This window comes from Neolamprologus multifasciatus, chromosome 1, assembly GCF_963576455.1.
Source record: "Neolamprologus multifasciatus chromosome 1, fNeoMul1.2, whole genome shotgun sequence".
NCBI lineage: Eukaryota > Metazoa > Chordata > Actinopteri > Cichliformes > Cichlidae > Neolamprologus > Neolamprologus multifasciatus.
The window spans coordinates 37,410,781-37,437,632 of NC_140439.1; the positions used below are offsets into that span (position 1 = coordinate 37,410,781).

The following is a 26,852-nucleotide window of genomic DNA, read 5'->3' on the forward strand; positions in this document are numbered from 1 at the left end:
CAACGCCTCTCTCTGTCTCTGCTAGCAAACTTGACCCAGACAACAAAGTAAAGCTAGTTTTCGGCTACTACACAAACCTGCCGTATTAGCCAGAGGTCCCTTTACTACGGTTCAGAGCCGCGGACCTTCAGTAACAGTAATAAATCACAGCAATAGTACATTCATGTAGTTGTAAACAGCATGATAATATATTAAGTAATTAAGTAATCCAAAGTATTCAGAACAGAATACGTTACAGAATACATTTTGGGGCATGTAATCTGTAATCTGTAATGGAATACATTTTAAAAGTAACCTTCCCAACACTGACCACACATCACAGCAGGTCTCACTGCCATCCTGCAAACCTTCGCTTTCACACTTGCTGCTGTCTTCTGTCACAAATCAACTCTGACACTCGTCTCCACCCACTCCACCCTGCCTGCACTCTCTTCTTCACCTCTGTCAAGCACCGTCCTCTCTGTTAATCACAGCGTTAAACTAGAACAGGAAAAAAATAAATAAAGTAGAGCAGAATGAAAAAAAACAGAATAATACAAAATATAGTATCTCAATAAGTAAAAGCTAAATAAAATAATAAAATGAAAGATAAAATTCCTGAATGAAATAAAAGTTCATAGAAAAAAAATCACTTTCTAAATCTTTTCAAATTATATTTTCAAAGTAAAAACAAATGATGCTGTTTTCTTAATGCGTCTGGATTTGTATGAACTGATCCTCAGGGATCGACCGAGTCTCTGTCGTATTTTGAATGTTTCTAAAGTATTTAGTGTCGTCTTCCTCCTGCACACAGCAAACCTCTGTCAGCTTCACACTGAAGCCTGCTGGCTCTAATTCTTGGTTTAGTTCTCCACCTGGTGGCTTTCAGAGGAACTGACAGAGACCGGACGTCATCGCTCATCAGTCCATGAAATATGCAAGTCACTGTCAGCAGAGAGGGATTATACCTCGTCGTTCACGGGCACTTGTGTGGTTTTATTTATGAATCTGGTCCCATTCAAGTTTTCATTTTCTGAAAGTTTTCAGTGTTGGCAAAACCAAAAGCCATAACTGACTTTCATACATGTTATTGTGCTGCTCTAAAACTACGATAGATGTAAAGCTGACGCGCTTTAAAACTCTCTCGATATGACAGTGAAGGACATGCTGACTACTTCCTTCTTTACACTTAATGTTAGTAACGCTTGGATGGTTTTTCCGACCTGGTCGATGACGCTGATGGCGTCTCTGATGTTGATCTTCTGATAAGCCTCCCACAGTTCACTCTTCCTGTAGACGGACTTCCTCAGCAGCAGCTTACTCAGGTAGTTCTTGTCAAACTGCTCCCACCTGAGCTCAGACAGGGCGACAGCTATGAAACACTTTGTCTCTGCAGCTTCCTCTGATGTTGCTGCAACATTGCAGTGATGTCGGGGACACTCACTTGTCTCTCCAGTGGTGATATCCCTGCAGTCCTGCGATGTCCTCCACCGCAGTCAGAATGTGGTCGAAGGCCTGGAGACAAAACATTAATGAGAAGGGCGAAGGTGAAGAAGGTGAAGAAGAAGAAGAGGAAAGGGGGAAGAAAAAGACGTCACCCTCTCGTGGATCTCCTCGTTGATGGTAGGCTTCCTGTTGGTGGCACGAGGAACTTTGAGCCACTTCACCAGCGGTTTGATGGTCAGACCCTGATGACGAGAGAAGAGTCTCAGAGAGCTTCTGGTCAAAAGTATGTGGACACCTCCACCAGGACCTTTTTTGCTAAAGTCGTGATGGCACTTACAGTCTAGCATTTTAATCTCAAAGGCTACGTTCACACTGCAGGTCTTAATGCTCAATTCCGGTTTTTTGATCAAATCCGATTTTTTTGTCTGCTCGTTCACACTACAAATAAAATGCGACAGCAAACGCGCTCTAGTGTGAACGCTCAAAGCGGCCGCATGCGCAAAAGAAGACGTCACACACAACACGCTCTGTTCAGACCCAGAGCAACAGTATGTTTGACTGATGGCCCTTAATATAAAGACTTCGGACTTCACGTTTCCCAATTTTTGCTTTAAGTTATTTTGTTATTTACATAATAATGTAAATAACCTAATAATGATCCTTATTGCTGTTTTAGAGGAGCGCTGCTTCAAAGGATAGCTGCAGATTTCTGTCAGAATCTGCAGATTATACAGTACAAATAAAATGTTCACGTTTCTCCAACGTTGTCTTCCCAACAGTTTCACCGGTTGGCCAGGAAGCGTTCGTGATGTCTTCTCGGGTGCTTCTCCGGCGCTGATAGTTGGCGTCTGTCTTGTGTCGGTGACGTAAAAGACGGATTTAATGTGACATGACCATCAAACAGCAGTCGCTTTCTAAAACATCAGATATGTATCGGATTCAGGACCACATACGAAAGTGACCCAGATCGGATTTGAAAACATCGGATTTGTGCCGTTCACACTGTCACACCATGATCGGATATGGGTCGCATAGGGTCAAAAAAATCGGATTTGATGCGCTTTCGCCTGCAGTGTGAACGTAGCCAAAGAGACATTTACCATCGAGGTGACAGCAAACCCACCAAAACACAGCCATCTATCGTCGCTGTATCTGAATCCATTAAAGGTGGATTTACCAGCACCGGATTCTCCTCTGATGGAAGATTTAGTGGAATTTTCTTTTGCTTTTCTAAATATTCCTGAGCCTTGTAGCAGTGTTTTCACCTTCCGGTGCTTCTTTTTATACATATTAGATGAATTTAATGTATACTTTATTGATCCCTGTGGGGAAATTCCTCTCTGGATTTAACCCATTCACTCTATACAAGTATAAGCGCTGATTCCACGACGTTACAGTGGAGCTAAAACTGGTGCAGTATAGCCCTGCCTCATGTCTCAGCCTCAGGAAGACTCACAGCCTCTGAAGCAGTGTTCCAGTTTCTTCTACTGTTTGTCTAAAACAGCCCATAAACATGAGAAGCGACTTGGTCATAATCCAGAGATGAGTCGGCGTTATCCACGTCTAAGTCACGTTTTCGTTATTATCTAAGTGATAAACCATCATCTGTTGCACTCAGACGGTAACTCATTAACAGAAGACATTTGTGGGAATCACCACCGTCTGCTGAGGTCCGTGATTCATGATGGGAATCAAAGGTCCTTCAGCCTCAACGTCAACTCATGACTTACACCAAAGTATACTCTTTAGATTTAGTGTTTAGAATAGAGCAGAACAGACTAAACAGACACTAACTCAGTCGGCTGCTTCTGATCCTTTTAGCTGGAAATGCTTATTCTATCTCAATTAAGATGATATCAAGCACATGCATGTGTGATTAACACCTAAGATGATGGAAGGATGAATCTGTGAGTCCTTCTAACAGCCTGAAGCAGACACAGTTAATGCTGGGGCCTCGTTTTGATTGGTTGCTTTGCAGTTGACTCCGTTTGGTGACTTATAATGATGGTGAGAAGGCCTTAAAAACAATTCCTGTTTGTTATCTGCGGAGGCTTCGAAGCACACTGAGTGCAGCATGAATGACAGGGATGGTTGGACCTGCTGCTAAAGTTTGTTTCACTAAAACCTCCAAAAAATCCATGTAAGAACAAAAGTATCAGCCGAGTCCGACTTTCCTCCAATTTCCTCGATAATTTCACCACTGAATGTGAAATTAAAGGACACTTTATAACATCGACACAGCTATTTAACAGTGAACAAACTCGTTTCTATTTTTTAAAACGCTTAACCCTTTAAGACCTACCATAGAACCAAGTCCGCCAGAGCTTATATTATATTTTTACATGCTGTGGAGCCATTTTTGGGAGCATTTCAAGTTGCTATACATCAATACAACCATTATAGTCCAAATTTTAATAATATGTCTGCATTAAGTTCATAGTAATTACATAAATTGCAAAAAAGTGCAATAAACTACAAAGAAATTGAAAATCGTTTTTGTTTTTTTAACATATATTTCTAGTTAGAGAAATTTAAGAGGCTTATCCCTCAAAACTGTAAATACAAAAAAGTTGCACAAAATAGTTTCCCACCACAGGAAATTTATTTTGAGTGTTTTCATAGTTTTATTTTTGAAATACACCAATTTTTATACACTGCAGGAAAAACGAAAATAAATATTATAATGCAAATTTGCATAAAAGCAGCATATGCATCAAAATAAACTATTTCCAGCAGTGCAATATGAGTCCTAAGCATCCCAGAAACCACACAGAAAGTCAGAAAGTCAAACATAACTTTTAAAAACACCAGTATAGGCTCCTGAGGCCCTGATGGTAAAGAACTACATTTCTGCAAAATGACGTCACTTCCGGTTTTAGGCAGGTCATGGCGGACATGCGATAGTTCATGTTGATGGACATAGGAAGTGTTACAAACAGCTGATCGGATCGGCAAAGCGTGTTTCTGGAATATTATGTTTTTGTTGCTGCAAGCGATTTTTATGCAGTTTTTGCAAAGTTATATGTGGAAGGAAACTGTGACCGAGGACAAGCTGATGGCATAAGATGTAAGTACAACTCCTCTGGTTTCATATGCAAAACAAATTATTGCGCTAGCTCACGTGGTTGCAGAACTACCGGGATTTAAAAATAGTTATGCAAAATGGAGCGTGCTGCTCTGACCGGTTTTAAAGGGTTAACTTGTGACAGATTCCAGGTCTGACACATCAGATCAACAAGCGAGGCAAATTTCAGTCAGTCAGCAGCCAGTTAGTGAGAAAAACAGAAAAATGGCTGAAGCGAACAGATGCTAATCGGTCAAATTTAAGGGGGGGGGGAGCAGGGCAACCTCAGGTCACCCTTTAGCCACGCCCCTGCTCCCATCTGTGCAGAATAGTGTAACTCACTGGTGTCAAACTAAATTTAATCTGTGTAAAAGTCACGGCGTGGGTCACCTGACCTCACTCGTTTGCTTGTCTGTCTTTCAGGGAGGGCGCCGAACGCCGTCATTCCTACCTGAAACATGACGGTGAAGAAAACGACCACGATCGTCGTCGCGACGAAGTAATCCTTGGCTTTGACTTGCTCGCCGTCTAGCAGTACCACCAGGGCGAACGCCACTGCTCCTCGAAGGCCGCCATATGACATCACCACCTGGTCGATCTTCTCCAGTGGCACGAGGCGGAAGCGGTTCAGGACCCAGGTCTGACCAACCACACCTGGAGAAGAAAGGACGACAGTTTCACCTTTGTGCTGCATGAAATCATTTAAGGGTGGAGATGATTCGACATATTTTCTGGATTCAATTTAAATTCTGCGCGCCTCCTTTCAGCAGGGAGAGGTGGAGCGGGAGGGGGGAAAAGGTTAAAAAGGAGGTTTTTCTCTGTCTGATACGAGTGTGACATTTGAGCGTGCTCAGTTAAAGATCAGCCATGCAAAAGGTCACCGCGGGAAAAGCAAACAGAAAAGGACAAAGCTGGTTTATTCCATCAGCGATCATCGAGCAGATGCTCCACATTTTTCTGCTTTTCCGTGAAGCCGCCGCCTCCTCGCACTCTGAAACATATCCTAGTAAGACGCCGAACTATTTTAAGACACGGTGGAAACCGACTGACCGACAGCTCTGAAAATGAGGATGAAGACGAGGGTGCAGGACACCAGGCCCGTGTCCCAGGCCCACTTTGACTTGTCCACAGCTGAGATGCCCAGGAAGATGAAGATGATGGTCTCTGCGATGCTGGCCAGAGTCTTCATGGTGTACTTCACCGTGGTTCGAGACTTCTGGGAGATGTTGGCCTCCACATATTTGTTGGCCCCGATGCCACAAAAGGTCATGCTGAGATGTGACAAAAAGACAAAGTGAGACATGCTGCAAAACTTAAAATCAGAGTTGATACAAAAGATGGATGGAAATGCTTTTGCAACCAGAGAAGTCGCCATCTGCTGATGATCAGAAAGAATGCAGATTTGCAGAACCCGCTCGATCTTTTGTACACTGCTAGTTCTGATTTATAGAGGATGGACTTACGACAGGATGGCGGACAAGGAGAAGAGCTCGGCGGTCAGGTAGGCCAAGTAGACCATCAGGAAGACGAGGAGCGGCTCGATGATCCGGACTTTCTTGGTGAAGCGAGTGATGAAGCCCAGGATGACGGCAAAGATCAGACCCACCATAGTCCCCCCGATACTGACGATGAGGAAGGAGGCTGCAGGAGAGGAGGAGGACGTAAGTCACAGGACTCAGGTTTAAGTCAAAGTTTGATCCTTTCTGTGGACTCACCGACTCCTTTGAAGTAATCTGCTGTCTGCACATTCTCTGCTCCCACTTCCACAAAGGAAATGTAGACTTTATATAAAACCTGCAGAACACAGACAGGTTTAGACTGCAGGTGTTTGGAGGTCTGAGCCCACGGACGGTCTAATGTTTAGTGATCTGCGTCTCGGGAAAATCAGTTAAAGTGCATGTGCTTAATAGCACCACAAGGTGGAGCCTCATTCTTTTTTTGTTATGTGGAGCTGGAGCGCTCACAGACTAACAGAGGTCATCATGTATGACCAGGCAGCAACCTTTGACCTTTGGCTGATAAATGAAGCCATCATGAGGTGATAAAAACTGCAGTTCCTTGAGTGGCCACTTGAGGCTGACTTCAAAAAGAGAGTCAGTCCCCCAACAGCCTGGCACACAAATGGTTTATAGATTCTGTTCACATCTAAGGACTGGCAGCCTCAGCCGGCGGTTCTCTGCTCAGCTTCACCTCAACTTAATTAAGTTTTTAATATACTCAGTGTCTCAGCAGTGTGGAGGTTTACACGTATTGCTTCACACGCAAAAGATTCCAGATTTGAAAGCAGGAGGTGACACAGAGCAGCCTCAGGGGTCACAGGCTGCTGTACTCCGAGTGTCCGCCCCGTGGGAAGGTTGTGTCAGGTGGGGCACGTGCTGCAAAAACTCTGCTCCCAATTATTGCAGCTTCATTTTCTGTGGCTTCCCTTTGGGAAACCTCTCAACAAGTCTGTGCTGCAGTTTCTGTGATTTAAACTCTAATACAATCAAGATGAAGAAACATGTACGGTGCATTTTTGAACGTACGGCCCAACACTAGTGATAACCAGCTGGGTATCAGCTCACTTCACTGGGTTATATTGCTTTCTTTTTATTGTCCTGCAGTGGAAACCCCCTCCCTGCTTTTCAAACACAGATTTCATGTCCTCTGCTCTCTAAGCTGATTCACACAGTATGAATCTCCACTTTATACCCACAAATAATCATTTCACAGCAGGAATTCCAGGCATTCTTACTGTTTACAGGACCTTAATGTGCTGCGTGACAACAGTAAATTATAGCGTGCAGCTTCGGGGAAGCATGCAGCACTCAGCTCAGCCTGAACAGTAATAACTGCGATGTGAAGTGATTGAGCAGCATTAGTGTGCCGCCAGCCTGAGAAAATGAACTCCTTCCTTCGTCCTGTGCTTGCAGGTCATGGCTGCAGCGCTCCCACACTTTGGATTTTTCCATTTGTTGGTGGGATTAGCTCAGATTCGGAGTGCTGCTGAGGATTAGACAGTTGCAGTGTTAATCTCCTCACAACTGATTAATCTCAGCTTTCTCAAACAGTAAATGTGAGAAAATGTGAAGGTTCTGCTCTTCTGTCCTGGTCCGTGTTCATCACGCAGCTCTGCTGCTGCGATTCGTCAGATTCTGTCTCTTCTCTGTCTCTCTTGATGTGGAGTAACATCGTGAATCAGCAGACCTGCTGCCGCTCAGACCGGCACCAGCACCCACACTCGACCTTTCGCTGCCACCATCACTTCATACAAATGCAACAAGTGGAGTATGAAGTTCAGGAAACAATATGTTCGCACAAACACGGCCCACAGTGCGTCCTTGTGTGCTAGTCATTGTTGACCTTGTAAGCCGCTCTGTTGCCACAGCAACACACCTGACATGATGAGGCATGTGTGAGAGCGTATGTGTGTGTGTGTGTGCAGCTCTGCCTCAACATATCATGTGTTTCTGTGCTGGTTTTACACCTACTGTGGGGACGTATGTCTGTTTGCCACATTGTGGGACACAAAGCAGTAAAGTGCTCAATTTTAAGATGTGTTTTGAACAGGAAAATACTGTGTGGAGATGCACGTGTGTGTTGTTTATTTTTTATTGTAATTTAAGTTAGAAAATATGACCGAACTGTTTTGCAAATGTGTCAGCAGAGATTTCACAGACTGAAAAGAAATTAAAACACATACATATAGGGCTGCCACAAACGATTATTTTGATAGTTGACTAATCAGATCATCATCCATTGGACGTAAAACGTACAGCTTACTGCACCAGCAGCATCTGCTCTTATATAACTATCATTAGCTTACAGCTTTAAGTGTTTAAGGTATGTGCTAACTAAAAATAAAGACAAGATGATAGTTTATTAAATTTTAATGAAATTTGTAGATTGTTTCGGTGAAGTTTAATAAACTCCTTGCTATCTAAAATATAACAGGACACCAGAGTATATTCTCGAGCATCTCACACTTCTGATAATCAGCTGTCTGCTTGAAGTTTATTCAGCTGTGTAAAAACTATAACTTTAATCTCAGCCAAACCGATTTACTCAGGAACAAATAAAATACTAAAAAAAAGCCAAACAATAACATTTTTAAGTTATCTAAGTGACTTATATATCATGTTTACCTGAGTAGCGAAAGACAGCGGTGGGTTTGAAAACGATTAGCCGGGAGTCTGGTGTTCTCACGGCTCTAGTTAGCCTAGCCCCCGGCTAGCTATCGAGCTAGTGGCTAACAGACGTCTCCGAAAACGTCGGAGCGCTTTTGAAAATATGTGGTGTCTTGATAAACTGAGCAGATATTTGAGGTTTACACAGCTACATTCTCGCCTGAAAACATGTTAAACGTTTATTTTGTGACCCAGAAAGAATAATAAGCGTAATATTGAAACTAACTAGCTGCCGCCATTGTTGGAAACTGAGCTGGGCTGCGCTATGAATTCTGGGACACAGTTTCTTCTTCTTCGGGGTTTAACGGCAGCTGGCATTCTTGTACATGCAGTGCTGCCATCTTCTGTTTCAGTCCGTTATTACACTCTTAAATCCTACTACTTATTCCGTCTTTTGTGATCTTACAAAGCTTCAAACGACGCGTCGACTATTAAATCAGTCATCGACGATTTTAATAGTCGACGTAATCGTGACTAGTCGACTAATCGTGGCAGCCCTACATACATACAGAAAATAAGTTTACACCTGTATCAGAGTTTCTGGTGATATAATCATGATATAAAAACTTGTATTATTATTGGAGTCTTTCAGGATTGGGTGATAAGTTAAACTTTTAACATCATCAGTAACAATAACCAGCTGATGATTGTTATTGATGGTGAATAACGGTACACGCATGTGTGTGTGTGCGTGCCACTTTCCATCCCCCGTCCCTTGTGCCTGACGGACTGTGTGTGGTTCTCACCACGGTGACGGCGTCGTTGACCAGTGACTCTCCAAACACGATGATGAAGAGCGTTTCATTGACGTGAACCTCCTCGAACACGGCCAGCACCGCCACGGGGTCGACAGCTGAGATCAAGGCACCGAACAGCAGGAAGTCCAACATTTCGGCCTGCACGTGCTCATCTGCAGGGACACGCGGGAAATATGAAGAGACAGGACAACACAACAATAACAGGAAGTTTCCAGTTTTAAATGAAGCAACTTTAACATTTTAAAGGAAATTATTCTGCGCCACTGGTTCTCAGATGGTCGGGGAACTCTGTCAGTACTGTGTTTGCAATGATTACTAAATCTATCACAAACCAGTGAAGACAACAGAGTTCAGAGGAGAGTGCAGGCAGGGTGGAGTGGGTGGAGATGAGTGTCAGGGGTGATTTGTGACAAAAGGATAGCAGCAAGAGTGAAAGAGGAAGAGCTCAGAGAGAACGTGCAGGGGGTTGGTGTGATAGAGGAGGAGACGGAGGCAGATGATCTTCTGTGGGGAAGGAGAGGTGATATGTGTTTGTTTATTCGCTGTCATAAGAAGCATGACCACGACCATGACATACATGACCAAAGTAAGTAAGTAATGAGGTCAGCACACGTCTAAAAAACCCTGTGAGAAATGAAGAGTTAAAGGAAGAGGAGGTACAGCGGCTCGTTTCAGACAGAGGATGGACTGGAGGGACACCAAAGCCCAACATGACAACATAAATAAGGACTATGTTGAAATTTGAAAGCTGCTCACTGAGTCCAGAAAATAACATTAAAGGTGGAAATGAGCACCACGAATCTCCTTTAGAGGCACTTAATGTACTATAAATTTACTGCTGTGTGTTTGTCCTGAACAAATGCTGTTCGCTGGCACATTTAACTCAAATTTATTCACAAGTTATTTCTGTTTCCTGGAAAGAGGCGCTGCCTTAACGGCTAAACTCAGAGAACAACAATCTGATTGCTGTAAAGAGCTCGGATTGAGGGCAGACTATAAATCCTCTACACAGAGGTGGGGCTATGCAGGACTGCAGATGCACACCTGTGACCTATGACCCCTGCACCCACAGCACTGACCTATGAACCCCAGCAGTTTGGCAGCGTACAGGGAGAACCCGGTGCAGAAGGCGTTCCACAGCGTTCCCACCACAGCGTATGTCAGGATGGCTCCCAGGTTGTCGAAGAAGAGCCTGGCCGGCATGAAGTATCCGGCATCGCCCACGATGGTCGGCAGCAGGAAGAGGAAGAAGAGGCTGGGCTCCAGCTGGTATAGCTGCTTCTTATTGGCTATGAGGACGACCCCGCCCAGGACCAGGCCCAGCAGGATCAGCATGCAGCTCTCTGGGACCACGGTGGTGAAGCGCTGGGAGAAGTGGAACACTGCAGGACAAGATGCACCGATTACAAAACAAGGCATGAAAAAGTTTGCATGACTTTGTTAAGTTTAATTATTTATCTACCTTCTATTTCCTGCAACAGCTCCTCTTTGTTCCTTCTACTAAATCCTACGTCAGCTTTATTTTTCTCCACCTGCTCGGCTCCACAAACATCTGACTCTGCAGCTCCTGACTCATGCTTCATTTTAGACAGGTCTGCAGGTGTGAACACGGACATGTGTCGCACGTGTGCAGAGATGCAATTATTTGCTCTCTGAATTGTTGATATTTTTGCTTTTGATGAAACACATAAACAAAAATCAGCGCTGCCATTGTGGCCTTGGACATGCAGTTAGGAATCCATCAAGGCCTGCGGTGAGTCACAACAACACACACACACACACACAGGCTGGCGATGCTACTCATAAATCAGGACACAGGGAAAAAACATCAAAGCCTGAACAAACATAGTGTGTGCGTCTGTTTCCATGATGATTCATTTACTCCAATCAGAAGGCTCTGCTCCATCAGCCAGGGCTCGATCACCATCCAGACAAACTGGGAGTCAGAGGAGCCTCTGACTTCCTCGTTATCATTTCAGTCGACATAATTTGATCAGCTGAAGCAGAATGAAGCAGAACTACAACTGATCCTACAAGTCAGACGAACCCAGAACCTTCAGCTGCATCATCTTCATCGTGCTTCCTGAACATTCTGCAGACTTTGATACTGAACTTTTCCAACTAAACCTACTGAAATAAGTCTTTTCAAACAGGGTAACTCTGCATTTTACTTAAGCTGGTCATCGGGATCAATGCACCGTGTTAACAGCGCTGGGTCATCCTCACACTGAATTCTCCACACACACACATGGAGCATCAGCTGTTTGCAGCTTTTAACTAGAATAAAAGAACAAAACTTCACGTGTGAATGAGCCTGACTCACATATATGAACGGATACGTGTGTGACGCTCTTACAGAAAGCAGTTCAGTTACACGGTGTACTCGCACACGACTCTAACTGTGCTCTGGATAACAGATAGCAGAGGAGGCACAACAAGCGGAGCGACAGAGACGGCAATACAGTCCTTCAGCTCACCGTAAAAAGCGTCGCGGAACTTTTCTACCAACATCATAAGATAACGTCTGTCGATCTTTGAGCTTCTGGGTTTGTGTCTTAACGCTTTAAAACCTGAACCATGAAATAACTACTTAGTTTGTCAAACAGGTGTTAATCAAACTTTAATTAACTATTTGTTTGCGTATACTGTACGAGTTTTAATTTGTACTGTTTTTATTGCAATTTATTTTGTTTTTTGGGGGAAAGACACACAAATGATGTAAAAGTATCAAAAACTCAAATTCTCATGATACACTTTACATTAAAGGCTTAACCCTTGTGATGTCCACGGGTCATTTTTGTCCTCTAAAGAAATCTTTTGCTATCAAAAATGTGTTTTTTATTCATTAAATGGTCTGAAAATAACAGAAGTTATTCATTACTATACTATGCGTGATTGGAATAAGTTTTAAGTAATTTGATTTATTTATGGGGTTTTTATTGGATTTTATAACAGCTGCTGTCCTCAGGGGTCAAAAATGACCCCAAAGTACAAAGTGTTGCAAAGAGCCGTATTTTCACAACATACTGCTTTCAAACATCTTTGATCTTGGATCACTGATGTGTGGGGTCAAGCACTGGTCATAACAACCAAAACAACAACAACAACAACAGGCAGCACAATGAGGAGGCAGGTGCTCTATATTCAATGAAAGTTTATTTACACAGCACCGAATCACAACAACAGTCGCATCAAAGTGCTTCGTATTGTAAGGTCGACCCTATAATAATACATACACAGAAAGTAGCTCACAAGCCTCCATTGCACTAGAGATTTGCATACTTTGATGAGCATACATTTTTTTACCATGTTGTGCAAAGCAATGAGCAGCAGGACAAAGCACATATTGTCCTCTAGTATAATGAGGAGGGAGAATCAATGTTCAGGAAGATCCAGGGTTAGAAGATAATGAAAATATAGCCAATATTTAGAGCACATGTTAACCTTTCTCTGAAAAAGCACATCACCCACCTGCAGAAGTGGAAGAAGGCTATGAAGTGAAGGAAAGTGATGAAGAATCTGAACTATGTTCAAGTAGGTTCTCAGGCCTCCAGGGCTTGGTAGTCTGAGGAGCTTGGAAAGAAAGTGACTGGGCTTCTTGAAGTTTCTTGAATTTTCAGGATGTGAAACTGAAATAGAAGATGTGTCAGAGGACTGCACATCTTCTATTTTAATTATGATGAAGACAAAGAATCAAGCAGGAAAGAGGAGTCAGCTGAGACAGAGGAATATTTGCAGTAATGTGAGGAAACATTGATCTGGTCTTCTATCCTTCCCAGTGTCAGACGATGCATGACTCTCTCATGTGCCTCAGAGAAAGACGATCTACCACAGTCCAAGCACATGTGCCTGGTCCCATACTCCTTCAGTTACTTTTCTACTCGAGTACTGAAAGCATTACACACAGTGTATTCTGCTTGTATTCTGCCTTTGAACGTTTACATGCCAATGGATGCATCAGAGACCAAGTTGGGGTTCAGTAACTTGCCCAAGGACACCTTGGTAAGAACTCCAGACTAGAGCACACAGAGATTGAACCAACAACCATCCAATCAGCAGATGACCTGCTCTACAGCCAACTCAATGACGAACAAGGAGGGACAACGAGAGAGGAAGAAAAATGGATCGAATGCAGCTGTAGGCGTATGTGTGTGTGTTGATTCTTACTGCCGAGCATCCAGTAGAGTCGCTACGGCCAGTTTATGACATCCTGAGTCTGGTAGAGTAGTTTTAAAGGTGACACAAGATTAATCATAGAAGCACAAAAAGGATATCATTTCTTGATAAAGACACAATAGATGATCATCGTTCATGACACAAACGTGCTCCCATTTGAGGTGTATGGAGCAAGTGGGCGTGTCTCCTGCTGTGATGTCAGACCCTGGTACTGATCTGACTGTATGAGCACCAAGTCCCCTTCAGAGGACTCTGTCCAACAGAACATCCAAGTAAACCAGGGATGAGATAAAAACATGGGCAGCATGTGATGCAGGTCCAGCTGTACATGGAACATGCTAGTGTACGATGGCAAACCGTCTCCTGCAGTCAGGACACGCCAGTTGTCCCTAACATTGCAGAAGGTTTCCAAAAGAAAACAATCACCTGTAACAACTTGTTTACTGTATATGACCCTTGGCCTGCAAGTGCAGAAAGAAAGCTGTCCATGATGGGACCAGTGCAGAGGAATAAACCTGAGCTTCCTCCTGATGGGACCAGTACAGAGGAATGAACCTGAGCTTCCTCCTGCACTTGGGTAAAACATGGACACGCCTTTGTTCTTGCTTCAGGCTCTCATGTGTTTACTCAGACTCATGCCCTGGTGTCCTATCATGCCAAAATATAGAAAACTGTCAGGTAATGAGTTGGAATAAAGTTGAATAAAACCTTGAAACACAGAGATGGATGATATTTTATACTTCTTGCTTTATAAACAGTCAAAGCAAACGGGGTCATTTTTGAGCCCAGAGGACAACAGATGTGATTATTTGCTGCCAGTAAAAAACTTTAAGTAGTTTAAAAACAGCTTTCTAAATTAACTTTGACATAAACCCGTCTGTGATCATCTGTTAAAGCAACCGACTCTGGCTGTGAAACGATAATCACGATAACTGATGATTTAATTTATTTTTTACCCAAAAACAAAGAAAAAAAATCATTTTTATGAGGTTTTTATCAGACTTAAATTTGAAATGGAATAAAAAAAAATGTTTAAAAATGTTTGAATTAAGTTTTAATTAAAAGTGGGGGAAAAAATCGACTTCATATTAATTAAGTATCAATCAAACCAGATGGGGACATTTTTGACCCCTGAGGACCACAGGTGTGATTATGTGCTGCCATATAAAATTTATAAATGGTTCAAAAAAAACTTTCTCACTAAAGTTCAACATACAGCACTCTGTAGTTAGTCAGATAGTCAAAATTATCTAAACAATTAAATATTTTATTTTCTCAATTTGTTTTTGCTCAAAAACACAGTGTACTTTATGTAAACAAGGTGTGGTGGCCCTAAAATGTAAAATGTTGGGTAAATTTTGTGTTAATGTGTTGGTCTTAAATAAAACTAAGGTGTAACACTGAATTGATTGACAATTTATACTTTATATTTTAAAAAACACTCAAATGAAGTGGGGACATTTTTGACCCCTGAGGACCACAGGTGTTATTATGTGCTGCCATTTAAAATTTATAAACGCTTGAAAAAAAACTTTCTCACTAAAGTTCAACATACAGCACTCTTTAGTTAGACAAATAGTCAAAATTATCTAAACAATTAAATATTTTATTTTCTTGTTTTATTTACACTCGAAAACACAGTGTACTTTATGTAAACAAGGTGTGGTGGCCCTAAAATGTAAAATGTTGGGTAAATTTTGTGTTAATGTGTTGGTCTTAAGTAAAACTAAGATGTAACACTGAATTGATTGACAATTTATACTTTATACTTTAAAAAACAGTCAAATGAAGTGGGGACATTTTTGACCCCTGAGGACCACAGGTGTGATTATGTGCTGCCATTTAAAAAATTTAAATGGTTCAAAAAAAAAATTCTCACTAAAGTTCAACATACAGCACTCTGTAGTTAGTCAGATAGTCAAAATTATCTAAACAATTAAATATTTAATTTTCTTGTTTTATTTTCGCTTAAAAAACAGGGTGTATTTTTTGTAAACAAGGTGTGGTGGCCCTAAAATGTAAAATGTTGGGTAAATTTTGTGTTAATGTGTTGGTCTTAAGTAAAACTAAGATGTAACACTGAATTGATTGACAATTTATACTTTATACTTTAAAAAACACTCAAATGAAGCGGGGACAGTTTTGACCCCTGATCACCCCAGTTGTATGGAAATCGGGGGGACATTATGAGGGTTAAACTTGCATTGTTTTTAATAGCCAACAGCAGACGACTTCTCTGATTGCAAAGAAAGACGTGCGAGTGTGGAGAAGTTTAAGGGAAACGTTATTCTACTGACTCTGTGAGCTCTGACTCCAGTGAGCGCTTTTCTGATTATTACTAGTTAGAAGTATGATCGGATACGATTGAAGTTACTCTCGATTTCTCAGTCGGGTTTCAAACTCCAACACACCAACTGGGAAAATGCTCATTTTGAAGCTTTACATCAGGACTTAACAAACGATGACCGTGGTCATATTTGTTATATGCTATGCTCAATAAACTAACTTCTGCGCATTCAATGAACACATTTAATAAACTATAGTTAACAAATGAAATGTAATAAAATAACAATGCAGCCCATAAATGTTGAGTTAAGAGAGAGCTCGTTGTCTGAACATCAGTCTGAAATAAAATCCTAGATTTTGGTGCTTGACGCTTCATTGCTTGTTTCAAGAGAAGCATGTTTAATATTTGCTTTGTACAGTAGTACACACACACACACACATAGCTGAACCACCTACACACCAGACGCACAGCGAGGACAGAAAACACTGAGAACATTCAGCTGCTCAACATGACGTCCAGACATGGCCATTTATACACCACACAAGACTGACAGCGTCTGAGTCTGATTCTCAGAGCTGCAGAGCTCCACCATTAAAACTCATCCCTGAGGCTTGTCTAAGGAGCTTGGAAAGAAAAGCGTCTGGACTTCTTTAGGTTAGGTCCAGCTTTTCTTTCCAAGCTCCGTAGACTACGTTGACCTGACTGAGAACCTTCACAGACATCGCTGAGGCTTCATCACCATCAATCTAAACACATACGGTGGTTTATTCTGACTCACTGCAACATGAATCGCCTCTCTGCCAAAGAAAATCTCGAGCAACAAACACTGATTCATCCACTGCAGAAAATAGTCCCCAAAATGTTCTATTAACTCCTAAATGATAGTGAACAGTCTCTTAAAGAAACGACTAAGCCTAAAGTTTATATATCTGTTATGGAGGTTTGACATTTGAAGATCAAGAGCTTAAAAGTTTTAGCTCTAAGAATGTTAAAAGACACCAGGAAAGAGCACATTTGTCTGAGATCATCTTCAGTGTCGGATTAACCCACCCGTGGCGCTCTGGAGAATCGCACAGTGAAAGGAAACGGGGAATTTAACAGTAGATGCTTGTGTTCGGCTTTAGCGACAGGAAGAACACGCAAGAGATCACCAGACCTGCTGATTTATGTCTAAATGATCTGAATGTGTGCAGCCAGCTAGAACAGAGCCACAGTGTGTGTCTGTGTGCACGCATGTGTGTGTCACTAACATTACCACATTAGTAAGCAGTATGTATAGCATGTGCGTATTATTGTCTTGAGTGACTCACCAGCAGCTTGGGAAGTGTTTATGTCAACAGGTATTCCTCATGTTGTGGGGACGAGTCTTTTTAACAGGGACGACGTCAAATTATTAAGGTGAATGCAGCATTTAATGTTCGAGTTTGTCTCCAGGAAGTGAATGAGAGTCATGGGAACACGGCTGTGTGTGTGTGTGTACCTGTTTAGACGTCCTTGTGAGGACCAAAAATTGGAACCTTACTATACTTATGGGGACCAGCAAAACGTGGTTTTAGTGTCAGGGTTACAATTAGGTTATGCTTAGGTTTAGGCATTCATTTCGAAGGTTAAGGTTAGAGTTATTGTAAGCGGTTAGGGAAAGTGTTGTCAATTAGATGTCCTCACTAAGATATCAAAACGAGAATGTGTGTGTGTCAGTTAAAGTCCTTCAAGGGCCGAGGTTCAAAGGTTTCTTTGTTCTTTTCACATATTAATACTACATAAAGTTTATTGTTCATTACTATTAATGTTTAACTTATTTTAGTGCTGTTTCTTTCTTGCTTTATTTTTTAATTTTGTGTAAACGTCAAAGCAACAAATACTGCTGCTGATTACACAAAATGACTGATAAACATAAAAGTTGATTTTTTTCACGTCCAAGGTGAGATGACAGAAATAATGATGTCATCATTCAAAAACATGTCAGACCCAGAAAATAAGCGATAGAAAAGTGGCAGCAGCTAAATTTTAACCTACACCACGTACTTTTTATGAGGCCAACTGAATTGTTTCTAATGATAATTAATAAATATGAATAAATATTTATATAAATATAACAGCCAATCCCTCCAGCCTTCAAATATAGGTTTTTTTCTCCGTTTAAAAGTGAAAAATATGAATTTTGTGTAGGTCGAATTTATGTACATGGTGTGATGACCCTGCCATCAGTTTTTCCTCAGAGGTCGGGTAATCCTGGGGTGGAGCTGAGGAGACCGGGACACCTGGTGGTCATCGAGAGCAAGCACACACGCCACATAAGCGACCTCTTAATCTACCTACAGGGACTCCTTCAGTTGTGTCAAGATGGAGACATCTTGAGGAAACTGGGGTCTCCTCCGGGATATGGACCCGGGACTTCAACGAAACCCAAAGATTAAGGATCCTTCCTCTATGCTCTTCTTTCATCTACTCCTGTGCTTGCTGCTCCCTGTCAGTGGGACCCTTTCCAGCTGAAAGTGGGCTCTAACGAGATGCTGAGGTGCTGGGGTAGCACCGGTTCAACAGGATGCAGCTGATATTGAGCGGTTAGATTCAGGTTTTGCCAACTAAACTACTCTGTTGTGGAGAAAAGAAGCACTCACTTTAATATTGGGCTTTGAAACTCTTTGAAGTGTATTTAGGCAGCAGTGGGAGTCCTCTTGTGGTATATGCCAACCTCTTATTTTTGCACACTGTAGAGAACACAGATCAGCACATGATGAGAAGGTGCTCATTTTAACAGCTCTGCCAGCTGGATGTCCAACATTATGTCTTTATTTTGGGAGTTTTCTTCTTCAGTTCTCTTAAAAGTGCTTTTTAGGTACCAAGCTGCTGAGAACAGAATTGGTGAAGGTAATCTTAGCATCTTCATAAATACATTTGTTAGTCTTAATGACTGAAGTATGTAACAGCTGGAGTCACTTTTGCTATCTAATCATAACAAAACAAAACCAGCCATATTTCAGACAGAAAGCGTGTAGGTCGAAGCAGCAGCTTCTGCACACCTACCCCTCATATTACAGTTTAACCAACCATGAAGTGAATGCTACGAGTCAGATAAAAATTTATGTCCAGAAACAGACATCAACAGCTGAAACGTCCTGTCGATGTTAAAAACTGTTAAATTTGAACATTTACAGTGATGCAAAACCAACAAATACCACCAATACTACTACTGATAATAATAAATGTCATACTTATTATTATGTTGTACAGCACTGATTTATTGTTGTGGCCTCATTTATCTGGAGTCTTTATTTCTTTTTATGAAAACAATATAACGACTGATTCTGTTCATGTTTTATTCACTAAACATGATTTTCCCATTTTGAACTCGGTGATATCTCAGTTTTCTGATCTCGCTTCTTTTTATGACCTCCATTTATCGTCTAATCTAATCCCCAAGAAACTAAATGTGTTTTTATTACTTCGACAACTTGTTTATCATCTGAAGATTCGTTTTATTTCTGTCTTCTGTCTGGTTGGCTCATTTTTAAACTAAGCGAATAATCAGAAATAATCAGATAGATATAAATAAAAGTTGTTCTACACTGGATTCATTAACATGAAAAGAAGGCGCTGTATGGAAGGCCTCAGGTTTGACGATTTCCTTTGGGTTTCTGTAATATTACTTAGAAATCCAACCTTTATTAAAAATGTACATCGACGAAGAACATTTCATATGCAATCAAAATCTTAAAAAGCTCAGTTATTTTAGTTTGTGCAGATTAAACTTGGTCTTTTATCGAGTTGTTCAGCATGTACAGTGACTGATAAAGATTTCATAGGAGAACTGTGAGGCTAAAACCAGCAGTTAGTTCTTCCTCCTTATCTAAAACTCCAATCATTACTTTCAAACCCAGAAAATATTTTAAACTCTTGTTTCGTCGATTACAAAAGTGTTCATTATCAGAGAAAACTATAAAAGAAGGAAATTATCCCAAGCTGAGTAGGAGACCCCACTGGGGCATACTGCTAAAATAGCGTGGTCACTTGTTGGTTAATATTATTAGTAAAAAATTAAAATTATTGGCAGTTATAAGTGTCTTCGTTTTAAAAAGGAAAATATTTGTTACTTATTTTTTCAACCATTTAATGAATTAAGCCGTCAGCTCAAAGTCACTGTCAGTAATGAGCCTAATTCTTTTTTTAAAGTTGTTCTAAAAACCCTTACACAAAAAAAATCATTTACTTTTGCTTTTCTCTACCATTTTTTAAAATTATTATTATTTTGGTAGCTGACAATAATCAGGGTTAGAAACATCACCAATGATTTAGACATCAGTGTTTACTATATCAAAAATGGGGTGGGTTCGAGGGGCCCAGCAGGAACTTTCTGGCCCGTGGCTCCGCAGCAGGTGAGTCTGGCAGTGGCTGCAGCCGTTCCCTGACTCTCATTAAACTTCCAGTCTGGTTCCAGCTGCAGTAAGGAGACCAGTGAAGTTCCAGTCTGTGTACTGGTGCTGGGAAACACACAAACACACACACTTACAGATCTTGGCCACGCTGGCCACCAGTAGCCAGATGGCGATGATGTACGGGGTCTGGACGTAGCTCCACTCCCACTGGACCACCCGGTACCCGCCGCCGTGATGATGATCATGCTCCCCTGCGTCTTCCTCCTCTCCGGTGCCGGTCGGCTCCTCTGCAGCGGACCGGGCCAAGGCGACGCCGGGCGCCCCGTATTCCGCCCCGGGCTGCGGGAGGAGGAGCGGCGGGGCGGAGGGAGAGGCGGGGACCGGCGGAGAGAAGCCGAGCCCCGGCCCCCGGAGCGGCGGAGCGCCCGTCCCGGGCAGGTCGGCGGCGGCGGCCGGCAGCAGGAGCAGCATCAGTCCGAGCGGCAGCATCTCGTCCCTGGAGCTCAGCGGGCGGACATCCTCCAAGTCTTTATATACACACCGGGACACGGAGAGGACGTGGAGCGAGGCCGGGAGCCGGTTTACAACATCAACAACACACACGCGCGCATGGACCCACGCTCACACACACTCAGACTCCGGTAAGACACGGAGGAGGGGACACCGGAGCCGGCATGTGACCCGCCCAGTCCCCCTTTAAAGAGACGGAGACACTGCAGGTGAAGCTGTCCTCCTGACTGACTCACAGCTGACCTGATGCTCGGTACCGATCGGCTCTGACGTCACACATCAATACTGCTCGGCGTGACGTCAGAATTTCAGTTCATTGACATGTTTGAACTTTGCAAACATCTGGTGATTGTAACTGAGTTTGTTTAAATAAAGCTAGATTTTTCTTTTTTTTTCTTTCTGTGTTGTTCAAGTGCTCTGCTCCTTCTTTGGGAGGATTACTGAGGACCAGGAGATGATCTGGAGAAACATGTGGAGGTGAAGGGGCGGAGCCAGCTTGGGGGGGAAAAAAACACTGAATGAGAAGACATGAGGTCACATCTGGGTCATTCTCCAGCAGAAGGAAAAACTATGTGAAGATTTAATAAATGTATGAACAGATGTGATCATCTTGTAAAACCAGAACATGAACAAGTGAAACTACAGTCCTCACCCAAAACAGCACAGTGTAAAACAGGCTCCTGAAACAGACTGTATATAGAAGATGGGAGTGATAATCGTGTCAACTCGCTGGTCAGTAAAGTCCAAGGAGCAGATGTGACTCGGGCACACTGCTGTGGAGGACCACAAGAGCCGCACACATCGAAATAAAGAATTCTGTGCTTAAATAAATTGCACAATAAATTATGCATTTGTAAATTCATTATTTACAGAATTCTTTATTTCCATGCGTGTGGCTCTTGTGGTCCTCCATACACCATACATTTTTCATGATGAGGACGCCACAACCTGAGACACTAATTAAAGCAGAGAACGAGTGTTCACCTGAGCCGTAGCTAAAAGCCTGGACCCAAGCTGGAAGGGAAAGACTGTCGCCCCATTTAAAAGAAAACAAAAAGCAGTGGTCAGTCTGAGAAAAGTAGAATTTTATCATTTTTCCATTTTCCATTTCACACACTACAGTGGAAATACACAAAACCTCCACACAGAGCAGGGATGTCAAACTCGTTTTACATCACGGGTCCGGGTTGGGCTTTAAATGGCCCAGACCAGTGAAGCTTCTCTGTCTGGGAATGCAAAGAAGTTTAACTGCACATTTAATTCCTGCGATATCTTAACCCTTTAAGACCTACCATAGAACCAAGTCCGCCAGAGCTTATATTATATGTTTACATGCTGTGGAGCCATTTTTGGGAGCATTTCAAGTTGCTATACATCAATACAACCATTACAGCCTAAATTTTAATAATATGTCTGCATCAAGTGCATAGTAATTACATAAATTGCGAAAAAGTGCAATAAACTACAAAAAAAAATTGAAAATCGTTTTTGTTTTTTTAACATATATTTCTAGTTAGAGAAATTTAAGAGGCTTATCCCTCAAAACTGTAAATACAAAAAAGTTGCACAAAATAGTTTCCCACCACAGGAAATTTATTTTGAGTGTCTTCATAGTTTTATTTTTGAAATACACCAATTTTTATACACTGCAGGAAAAACGAAAATAAATATTATAATGCAAATTTGCAAAAAAGCAGCATATGCATCAAAATAAACTATTTCCAGCAGTGCAATATGAGTCCTAAGCATCCCAGAAACCACACAGAAAGTCAGAAAGTCAAACATAACTTTTAAAAACACCAGTATAGGCTCATGAGGCCCTGATGGTAAAAAACTACATTTCTGCAAAAATGATGTCACTTCCGGTTTCGGGCAGGTCATGGAGGACATGCGATAGTTCGTGCTGATGGACGTAGGAAGTGTTATGAACAGCTGATCGGATCAGCAAAGCGTGTTTCTGGAATATTGTGTTTTTGTTGCTGCAAGCGCTTTTTATGCAGTTTTTGCAAAGCTGTATGTGGAAGGAAACTGTGACCGAGGACAAGCTGATGGTATAAGATGTAAGTACAACTCCTCCGGTTTCATATGCAAAAAAAATTATTGCGCTAGCTTACGTGGTTGCAGAGCTACCGGGATTTAAAAATAGTTACGCAAAACGGAGCGTGCTGCTCTGACCGGTTAAGAAAGAAATGCATACCACTCAGTTTTTCTACAAGATAAAGAAATCTGTCAGCACGAGTCTTTGGGCTTAAAAGTAAAATTACAGAAAAGTTTCTGGGAACTCAACAAAACTTGTTGATTGTCGATGAAATATTTTGGTGTAGTATTGTAGTATGAAAACCCCAAACAAACAGGCTGTAAAACCTGCAAAATATGTTAAAAACCCAAAGTTTATGTCCTTCTTCAGTCTTTGCTGGGCCGATTCTGTCCCCCGGGCCTTATGTTTCACACCACTGAAGTAGAGATTGAAGCGGGGCGGAGATTAAAATATACTTTGAACTTTCAGATGTTTTCATACCAGGAACAGAAACCAATCAATCGCGGCTGATACAAGAAAACATATTTTATTCATTACAACCATGAAACTTGGGTTAGACCATAAACGCATCAGGAAAGTGTTTAATGAGGTTTTAAATCACCGGATTTAAGAATCTGTTTCCCCTCAGGCTTCTTTTTGTAACCTCAGTTTCTCTTTAACACACAAGCTTTGGCTGTCCATCTTCTATCTACAGTCTTTGGTTTGCAGCGTCATATTGCTGCATTGTTGAATGCATCATTGCAGCGTGCTGAAAACCCACAGAGGCTGCTGTAAGTGTTAGAGAGCAGCTGTTTAGCATGCAGAGTGGAAAAAGAAGGTGTTGCTTTAATATGTGGGAAATGAAGGGTGTGGAGCCACTGCAGGTGTAGTGGGTGGACGTCCAGTGGAAGAATATAAGATGAGAAACGTGAAAATATTGTTGTGTGGAGTGAATGAACAGACTGCAAACACGTCTCTCTTCTTAAAAATCTTTATTAATTATACCAGCGACACATTCAACCATCCATTTAATATTTTTATAAAATGTTCGTCTTGCTCTTTAAGTTAAAACAAAGTCGTCATCAGTTTGTGAATGAAAAAAAAAAAAGTGAAGAAGCTTTTCACGCAAACTGACCTGAAGTCAGCCGCAGAAAGAAACAACCACAAAAACACCTCAGAGTGCCAAAAACACCAAGACCCAACGCATAATGTTAGTCCTGTAATCACTCCCTCTCTCTCACACACACAGATGTTTGTACCACGTAAGTGATTTTAGGTTTTAATCCAAGTTTTTTTTTTTTTTTACATGTGTGATTAAAATTTTCCAAACTGAGCATTAATCGGTTTGAAGACCACGCCTCCACGAGGGCCCGAGTCTGTGTGACCACGCCCTCCAGTCCGTGCCGTGTGTTTTGACCCGATGAGCCCACGTTCACCTTGAATTTAAATAAAACTACACAACTGTGAGGTTTTTAAACAGACCACCTTTGTGCCGTTTGTGCCGCTGCAACAACAAACTCTCCAAACTCTTCAACTCTGTGCAGGTCGGAGTGCAACTCAGCTTCAGGATGACAAATCTAACAAGAATCTGACCTTTTATTTGCAACGTATTCTTCAGATAATCCTCAGAACAGCCACTAAATGCACCCTGCTGTTTGATAATTATGTCAGCTGAGCTTTCTATGAAGTACATTTACCTCCAAATCCATCAAACGCACTTTCATTTACTTAGGAAAACAGGTTTCAAATTGTAATTTTATTATGATATTTCCTAAAGTCTCACAGTCTCCGGGTTTAAAGTTAAAACAGACCAGTTAACGAGCTAAACGTGAGGATATTTCACACACTTCAATAAGTTAAATATATTCACCAGCCTGTCGTTTCTATTGAATTTTAAAGTTGAGGGAGGAAACTCGCAGCCGTTTCTGCTGAACTCTCAGACTCTTCCTGATCCTTCGCTGACAGTTTTTGGCTGTGAAATAAAGAATTTGAGGCCATCCAGTGACGAACCTTTAACAGAAGAGTCCATCCTGTGAAATACGACAGCACAGTAAAAATAAAGCTTAGCATTAAAACTGGACGTGCAGAGAACTGGAGCCTGGATCACCTGACAGCAGCGGTAAAGCCCACCAATTAAAAATGTTTTATGTGCCGGACGACTTATTTCCCTGGATTTCATTTTTGAGGACGGGCGTTTGGACGTGGCCAGTAAAACAAACTCAGACTGCTCCCCTGCCAGTTTCACTCATGATGTCACGTTCAGACTCAAGCGCGTCGTCTCACTGTTCTCATCCACCTTTGCAGACGTGCTCAGAAACTACACTGTTGTGGCTCCTTTATTATATACTTTTTACACTTAAATTTAAAGCAAACACACAGACTCTATAAACTGGGGGAACTTCCCAAAGTTAAAGTCAGTGAAAATGTAACAAAATACCAAAAGTTTAAATTTAAACTAATCACCAAAAAACCCAGAAACAACTTTCATAACAAACCGCCTGTTCTAAAACAGCGGGGTGGCGTGCCCGAGCGTGCCACGTGTTCGAAACCCAGAAGCTGTTTTGAGATCTCGATGAGCTCGAGCCGAGAGTCAGACAGGAAGAGACACTTCAGAGTCAGCAGTGATTCAAGTTAAAACTCCAAAAACAAACATGGGAGCAGTTCGAGCTGTGCTTCTGCTCGCATTTCATTTATCCGACTCACACTTTCAGTTCTGGACGGACACCTGACAACGAAGCCACCTTAAACTCATTTCTCAGTAAGACCGCAGCTCTGCGTCCACATTTCCTCGTGAGCATCTAAATGTTTCAAAGCTGCAGGAAACCAGTAAAAATCTTCTCACAACTATTTCTACATCAAAGTGTCTGAACAGCTGCGGCAGATGTGCCGGTGGAAGAGTCTCCAAATGCAGAGCGCACGTCTCCCGACGTCTGCTGGAGCCGCTCAGCTGCTCTGGGTTCAGTCTCTGTAATCAATAGTTCACCGATTTATCGATCAGCTGCAGTCTCAGCTCAGACTCTGTCTCCCGTCGTCTTGTTGTTGAGTCCCAGAGCCTGAACCACGTCCACACTGAGGCCGCTCTTCAGAGTCCTCCTCACTGAAACGCACAGAAACAACGTCAGCATTACAGGAAGCTGGGGCTCAATTTTCTTCTTCATTGATTTTGATTCTTTTCACAAAACTTTTAAAAAGTTAAAAATATGTCCTGCCTCAAACTCATTTCTTTGTGTCTTTAACGTCTTGGAACAGACCAAAGAGGAGTCACGGGTGGACCAGCGACTCCCAGCTTCTGCCTGATAACAACTATTTTACTTGGAAGAAGATAAAAAACCTAAAAGCCATTTATCTCCTCCTAGAAGAGAACGCTTGAGGAACTCGTTCCTAACACGTCTTTCTGTGCTATTTCACACATATTTCTCTATTATACCATCTTTCAGCCTTTTTCTCAGATTTATAGTGTAAATGTACTAATTACTCATGTAATCTGCACTAGTTTCTTGCACAGTGTCAGTCTTAGTCATGCAAATGTAAATAATCATCATCATCATCTCCTCGAATCTGAGAAGCCAGAAGCTGCAGATTTGTGCGTCTTTTGCTTTAAAACACCTCGTGAAGGTCAAACGGTCCAAAAATGTTCCAATCAAAGATTTCAGATTATCGCACTGCCGCCAAGTTACTTAGAAACGAGTCTGCAGCCTGCGAGCAGCAGTTCATCGTGTCCTGCGCTCAGCAGTGGGATGATGATGATGATTATCTGCTGCTGTGGACAGATTTACTGAGGAAGTGCAAACAGTGATATGAAGCTGCACAGATATCAGCTTGTTTTGGACACACAGCTGCTGTTGTGTCTCCGCGCAGGCTGAACCAGACTGAAGCTCAGAGGACTCGACCTTCAGCAGGACGGGTCCCTAAAAAAGTGACTAAAGTAAAACAAAAAGAAGCTTTGAAGAATTCTGAAAAGCAAACATTTAAATATGAGTGAAACCGTCTTCAGCTGTTTGACCAAAATCATAAAATTCACTAAAATTAAATAACAAACGTGAAAGATTTAAAAAAGAAATCTGGTTTTTCTT

At 41.9% G+C, this 26,852-nt stretch overlaps 2 protein-coding genes across 3 annotated transcripts in view; both read right to left on the minus strand.

The window, feature by feature from the left end:
- slc9a5 (solute carrier family 9 member A5) overlaps positions 1-23,639 on the minus strand; it is a 33,392-nt gene extending 9,753 nt beyond the window's left edge. Inside the window, exons 1-10 of one of the 2 annotated variants that reach the window (XM_085154567.1) lie at positions 20,387-23,639; positions 10,493-10,795; positions 9,402-9,565; positions 6,205-6,283; positions 5,953-6,130; positions 5,540-5,760; positions 4,941-5,143; positions 1,578-1,667; positions 1,424-1,494; positions 1,203-1,329 (exon numbers count right to left, since the gene is read on the minus strand). In XM_085154567.1, the coding sequence (XP_085010693.1) occupies positions 1,203-1,329; positions 1,424-1,494; positions 1,578-1,667; positions 4,941-5,143; positions 5,540-5,760; positions 5,953-6,130; positions 6,205-6,283; positions 9,402-9,565; positions 10,493-10,795; positions 20,387-20,741 (1,791 nt within the window). In that variant the 5' untranslated portion in view covers positions 20,742-23,639. The other variant, XM_085154574.1, reaches the window with a different exon arrangement.
- Positions 23,640-23,758: 119 nt separating this feature from the next.
- fhod1 (formin homology 2 domain containing 1) overlaps positions 23,759-26,852 on the minus strand; it is a 56,144-nt gene continuing 53,050 nt past the window's right edge. Inside the window, 1 exon segment of the mRNA XM_085161417.1 lies at positions 23,759-25,876. Coding sequence (XP_085017543.1) covers positions 25,791-25,876 — 86 coding nt within the window. The 3' untranslated portion in view covers positions 23,759-25,790.